General features: G+C 37.9%; 1 protein-coding gene across 1 annotated transcript in view; it reads right to left on the reverse strand.

Annotated features, from left to right (window-relative positions):
• Positions 1 to 6714, reverse strand: part of nos1apa (nitric oxide synthase 1 (neuronal) adaptor protein a) — a gene marked incomplete at its 3' end in the record, with an annotated part of 120288 nt that extends 113574 nt beyond the window's left edge. Inside the window, exons 1-2 of the mRNA XM_008406877.2 lie at positions 6167 to 6714; positions 5774 to 5845 (exon numbers count right to left, since the gene is read on the reverse strand). Coding sequence (XP_008405099.1) covers positions 5774 to 5845; positions 6167 to 6271 — 177 coding nt within the window. The remainder of the gene's footprint in view (positions 1 to 5773; positions 5846 to 6166) is intronic.
• Between the last annotated feature and the right edge of the window lie 102 nt (positions 6715 to 6816).

The following is a 6816-nucleotide window of genomic DNA, read 5'->3' on the forward strand; positions in this document are numbered from 1 at the left end:
CATACAGTTAACCCAGCAGAGACAGATTAATGAGAAATTAATCCCTTTAATTCATTGTAAAGGTCTCCCATTCTTTTAACCAGTTAAGATGCCTCTGCTCTTTGCCAGATAATGATAATAGTAACAAATTTCATTTACAAAGACATTTATGTAAGAAAAGACCTTCATCTGAAAGTTCTTTCAAGATAAAAAAGAAACATAAGACAGAACTGTGATGTTTTTTTTTTTTAATGATTAGAGTTTGAAACTCTACAAAATCTACATCTGAGAGAAATGGGACTTAATCTGATCCTGCTAAGTTTCCTGCAGTAGTGTGCAGTTTGTTGCCATTTCCTGCTTTGCTGTGTCCTTAATTCATTATCAGTTACTGGTTCACAGCTGACTAATGCACAGAATGAACAATGACGGCAAACGTTGAAATGTTTCCAGCAAGCCTGCATGACTCAAGAGTCTACTGACACAATGGCAGTTAGAGATATATATAAAAAATCATGTATTTTATTTTAAAAAATAAATATTGTTAAAAACAAGTTTTCTGAACGATGTAACCACAAGTCAGTAGTGATGTGTCTTTGCATCAGTTGTCATCTTATTAAATTTAACCAGGTTTTACAGCTGTGCATGAGTGAGTGCATTACATGAAAGACTTAGTTCAAATTCATAATCTTATATGAACAAACTTTAATCTCGGACAAATATGAAGCTATCAGAAATAAGATCGCTAAATTAAACTGCAAAAATAAATAAAAATGTTGACACTTTGATTGTGTACATGTTTTAGCTTATCAATATCTCTGCTCCAACATTAGAGCCTGGAAAGATGTCAGAGTTGCTAAAGTTGTGTATTGCACTAAATAGATGTGTTGTAGAAGTCTTGTCTGAAATGACAGTCTTACAAGAGGTGAAAATGCAAAACATAAGACCATATTCTTAAGCGTGTTAAGTGATTTTTATTGCAAGTTATGCTTATTTCTAGAAATAATTTTTTAATCATACACTCTTCAGATCAAACTAAATTTAATATCAGATGAAAACAACCAAAGTAGCTACAAAAAAACAGTTTTCAAATGATTTCATTTATCAAGTGAAAAATAAAAGGACCATAAATTAATCCCTTTTCCACTGTGTTGAATTGTGAATGAATTGATTATCTGGCTTTATGGAAGATCTGCAAGATAGATGAATTATACAAAGAAACTCTGCCATCCTCATCAAAATAATATATGAACATTACTCTGTTCATGGGGAATTAAGTGTTTCACACGTTTTATTCTTTATGTCTTTCTATTCAGAAACCTAGTGGGTTTCTGTTTTGTTGTTTTATAAATAAGTGGAAGTTTAATAATTTGAGAAAATAAGACAATGTGATTTAATACAGCTGACACAAAAAAGTTGTTAAAATATAAAATTAAATTCAACATTTAATGAAAAATGTAAATAAAAAAAAGAAATATGACGCTTTGTGTTATGGAAAGCTGGTCGGCCCCCTGATGCAAGAGAAAACTCAAATTTGACTTTCATGAAAGTGGTTCCTTATCAACAGGCAGGATCAACTTCAAACTAACTTAGTTGAGAACATGCATCCTATTTCTGACATATTTTTTTCCTCATGTTATATTTTTTTAGATCATCAAATAGTTTTAATTACCAACAACAATGAACTGAGTAAAAGAATAGTTGGTTTTCATATAATTTAATTTAATGTGTAATTTTGGGGGGTAGAGAGTTTACCCAAAATCAACCGGGCCCTATGTAAAAAGTTAACTGCCCCCCTTGTTGAATCATAAATGATTAAAGTCCATCAAAGGTCAAATTAGGTATAAGTAACCCATCTGCTGTTCTAAAAACAAACATTTATTTTTATCAATATTTTTCATCCTAGACTCAAATTAGGCCAAACATTGTTGGAATCTGTGATTGTTTTCCTGTTCTACTCTACGGTAATATAAGTTTGTGCAAATTTTCACTTAGAAGTTAATAAAAAAATTTAAAAACGAAAAAATGTTTATGCCTATCAGTTGCTCAGGACAAGAAATAAATAGGAAAACATCCTTAAAGATACCGACATTAAATGAGCATTCTTTTCCTTCCAAAAACACTAAACCAAGAGTCTTTGTCAAGTATCTATGAATGCCAAAAATCTGTCTAGCTTACAAACGTCATCATGGCTTCCCCACTTCTCTCAAGATTTCCATTTCGACTTCCTCTCCAAGTTAGATACCTGTGGCTTCCTTCCATTGTGTTGTCAGGCCAATGTCAAACCATTTTCATGCAGGAAGGGCCAGACCGAGGCCTATTTTCCTGCCAACAACAGAACCAGCAAATGCTGCTATGGGCAGCACACTTGGAGGTCTGCTTCATATAAGCAGCTCACTGCTTCTAAGTAAAATGTTTTTCCAGGCTGAACCTAAGCATTCTTAGGCTTAAGCCGCTAACTGTTAATGTATTTCATTAGGGTTTTATCATGTGTGTTCTGTGTAGATCTCACAAAGAGCTATTCATCCATCAAATGAACATTGAAAATGATCAGTGATAGTCAGGAAGAGATACAGAGGTCCACACCTTAGGTTGGAGCATATGTATATGGGAGAACTATTTCTTGAGTACTCCATATATCTGTCAGTTATGGAAGAGTGCCATAAGTTGTTTCATATAAAAAAGGACACAATACTTTTTTGACCATTATAGAAAACACCGCGTTTACAAAAAAAAAAAACTACAATTGAACACCACCCTGAACACAATTTCTTATCAGACATACTCCATCCAATCTGACAACACCTGAGTGGTTTTGCAAAGAAGAATGACAGCAAATTTTAAGTTATAGATGTGCAAAGCTGGTAGAGCCATACCCCCAACAAAACCTAGAGTTGCAACTGCAGCAAATGATGGGTTACTATTGTAGATGTTTTGATTTTTATGTTTGTTTCTGTATTTATTATAAAAAATAATTTCCCAGAGAACAAAAACGACATGGAAATAGAAATTATTTTCACAGGCGTCTACGAAAAATGCAATGGACATTCAGGTTAAAATTGGTAGGCCTAACAGCAGCCAATCAGAGTGGAAAAATATTCTTATTCTGTGTCATTTTCTAGTTCTTAAATATTTCACAAAATGACCAGATAAAAGATGTACAGCAATGCCAGTTTAAACTTTGATATATTTGCAAAACAACTGAGCTCTGCAACATTAAAACATGGATAGAATTGTAACTACATTAATCATAGCCCTTCTTCTCTTCAGTGTTTCTGTCGGTTTCTGGTGGTGCAGCTCTGTGCTGCCTTCAGGAGAATRGGACATCAGAGTATCATCCATAAAATTTCACCTACATGGCATTTATTGTGCAAACCAGAGCGTTCAGTGGAAAACCAAAAGTTCCAGATCCTTTTAATACCATACAAATATGAGACAGAGATAGGCCTGTCGCGATAAACGATAAATCAATTAATAGCACGATAAATTAAACCTATCGACCTCATTTTAATTATCGGCTTTATCGTCTCCTCCTGCCTTTTTTCTTTCTGTTGATGATACTGAATGAAAAAAGGCTCAGCTCCGGTGCTCTCCACTGACTTCACTGATTTTTTCACTGTTCGGCGTCGGATTCTCTGTTTTTATGCCATAATTCACATCTAGTTCGTCGCTCCGTTTTATGTCCCGCTTCTCCTGTTTCAGAGTTTTGCACAATGTGCGCGTCTTTTTTTTTAAGGTGCAGGGCGGTTGGGAAGCGTATCGATGGGGAAAAGGCAGACTGACATAAACCTTTTAAAACAACGGAAACAATTTCTGCATTCTGATTATTGAAATTTAAAAGTGTTGTGTTGTTCCATCACCCCCGTTTCATACCGGACCACTTACAGCACTGTGTTAACGCTATAAAATGAACGCACTCTATCGTGGTATCACCCATGGAGGGATTTCTTTATTTCTTTAYTTAAATRGGTTCATTTTTCAGAGGGATACACAGTGAGGGTATCGTGATTTTAGCTACCAGTAGCAGGAGAACAGAGCTGCGCCAAGAAGCTAACAGAAGCTAACAAACACTGAATAGAAGAAGAGCTGCCATCGATACAGTTGCAGCCAAGCATTATTTAATGTTACACAATACAGTTTTACCAAGTTGCTCAAAGTCTAAACTGGCATTGTTGTGCATTTAAGGTGTAAAGTTTACCTTCGACCAAACGCYCCCCAAAGGCATCCCAGCGCCCCCCTTTTGTAAAAATGTCTGCCAGCGCCCCCTGCCGTCCTCTGAACGCCCCCTGGGGGGCGGTACCGCCCATGTTGAGAACTGCTAGGTTAAGGCATCTTAAATCAGGGAGATTTAATACAAATTGCACACCACACATCTCAATATTAAATGTAGACTTATTTTTTAATCTTGAGCATCATTTCACTTAATTTGACCTGGTTTGTCACATAAAATACCAGTACAATACTTTAGAGATTTGAGGTTGCATTGTGACAAAATGTGAAAGTGCATAGAGGTAAAAATGCTTTTCTTTTTTGCACTGTACATTCTGCACTATATTGCTTCAGACAAAAACAAGGGCAAATATGAGGAGAAGTGGCTTATGTGGCTTTGTGAACATGCGTACGAGGTTTAGAAAGAATCCTCCATTAATCGTAGTAAACAGCTGAGGTTTGCCATAATCCTCAACATCAACACCACTGGCTTCACCTACAGCAGCTTGCTTAAAAAAAAAAAGTCTGCAGTCAAATTGGCACTGATTAAGATTAAGTCTACTTCCTGGAATTGAAAGCTGTAAAATATAGCTTCAGAGAGCAGAAAAAAAAGGAAAGAGAGAGAAAGGAGGGAGATCACAGTCCAGTGCACAACTTCAAAGGAAACCTTCAGAAGCTGCCAGGAGGTTTGGGAGACCAAACCTCCTGGCAGGCAAGCCGAGCACAAGACAGTGAGCACATTTAGTTTACAACTAAAAAACATCTAGTCGTGCACTAACTTTTTTTTTATTCTGTATGTGGTTCAAAGTGTTACGTAATACATTTATTGAATAACAGATGTTTTGATAAATATGTTTTCTATTCAAGACACAACAGCAGAGACAAACTTCGATTCTCAGCCCAGTGGCTTGGCTCTAAATAGCAAAATCCTACAGGTCTCAAACTGTGATAGAAGTCCCGCTTGTCATATTTGTGATGCTTTAAGTGGAACTCAGAACAGGTTCTGGTTGGAACTGTTTGCAAGAAAAGCTCAAATTCAATGTGCTGTGGAGTAGGACTATAAAGCAACAACAAGATGAGTTGTTCAAGCACATAAACTATTGCTACATCAGAAACCTCTAAAAAGAGAGGTGCAGGAAAGGAAAAACTCAGTATAAACTGAAGCTTACACTGCTTTCCATTTACCCCTAAAGCGTAACACCAAATTAGAGTGTATATACACTAAACTAAAATTGAATGCGCTGTAAAATTGAATCTGAAAACTGTTTATCTAATAGGATGGAGTTGACAGTTTAGAGGTCACAGGAAGGAAGGTTTTCCTGTAAAACTGTAAATTATTGGAGTGATATTTTATTATATATTTTTTTTAAATCTAAGGAAAAACTGATGCAAACAACTGTTAAAATAATACCATAAGTCAACTCAGTACAAAAGTTGACAACCACACTGCATCCAATTATTTCAAATGTAGATCCCAATCTGTACCCACGCACATATCTGGACAGCATCGACGTTAATAATCACAGAATTAAACTGTTTTTCCTTTTTTTTTTTTTTGGTTCCCCCCACTCCCCGGTTCTGCACTCACCCGGATCCGTCTCATGGCAGCAACAATCTCCACTCTGCTGCTCGGCCGCGTCACATCCAGACTGCCGATATACTGCCGCCAAGAAGGTGAAACATGACAGGTACAAAAGGTGTGTTAATGACACAACAGCTGGAGTTTACTTTGTTTGTATTAACCACAACACGTCAAGAATGTACTTGAATTATTACTTCTATGGGCACAAGTTTAGTTTGTCTGTTAAGATCATAAATGACTTTCCCTGAGAACAAAACCTCACAGGATTTGTTTCCAAAGTCGCAAAATGAGATTTCTATCGTAAGTTATTCATGTTTCAAGGTTTCTCTAGAAACAAACGCACACTTAAACTCGACAACACTGCCGCATTTTCACTTTGAAGGAGTTGGGAGAATTCACCTTTGCTTCGAAGTTGATCCCATGCTGGAATGCTTCCTCGTTGTGCAACGGAATCCTCAAATCGTGTCCGTCATCAACGAGGTTATACTTGGTTTTCCCAGGCATTTTCCCAACTGTTTATATATCCACACTATAGGAGAACGCGACCAGGATAAAAGCCAGGTCGATTGGAAAGGGGATAAATCCAAGAAAAACAACCCGAATATCCGGTCAGTTAGGTGTTCTTCATAGCAGCGAGGCGTCCCGAGCGCAGCGACGCTCCGACGCCGCCTAAACAGCAGCGCGAGCGGCGGGGAGAAGTTCAGCAGCGCCCCGGTGAACTGCAGGAAACGCTCCGAGGACACATGCAGGCCAAGACAGACGGCGTCATGCAGGGGAAGATGTGTTTTCCCGACTTTTCCTGTTCGCAACGTAGAAGTTGGTTGAGTCCTGCCTCCGGTTGTGGACTTCTGCACTCTCCACCCTGCTCCACAGCACAGGGCGGGTTTGATTGGAGAGTTCGGGAATCCCACCTGTTTCCATTGGAACAGGGGCGCACCGGGGCTCTGCTGGAGGAGTGGCTCAAACTCCCGTACCTGCCCCTTCTCCATTCCACCATCTCTTCCTCTTACATTCTCACACGTACAAAAACGTATAACTTGGTGGGGGGG

The sequence above is a fragment of the Poecilia reticulata genome, linkage group LG4 (assembly GCF_000633615.1).
Source record: "Poecilia reticulata strain Guanapo linkage group LG4, Guppy_female_1.0+MT, whole genome shotgun sequence".
NCBI lineage: Eukaryota > Metazoa > Chordata > Actinopteri > Cyprinodontiformes > Poeciliidae > Poecilia > Poecilia reticulata.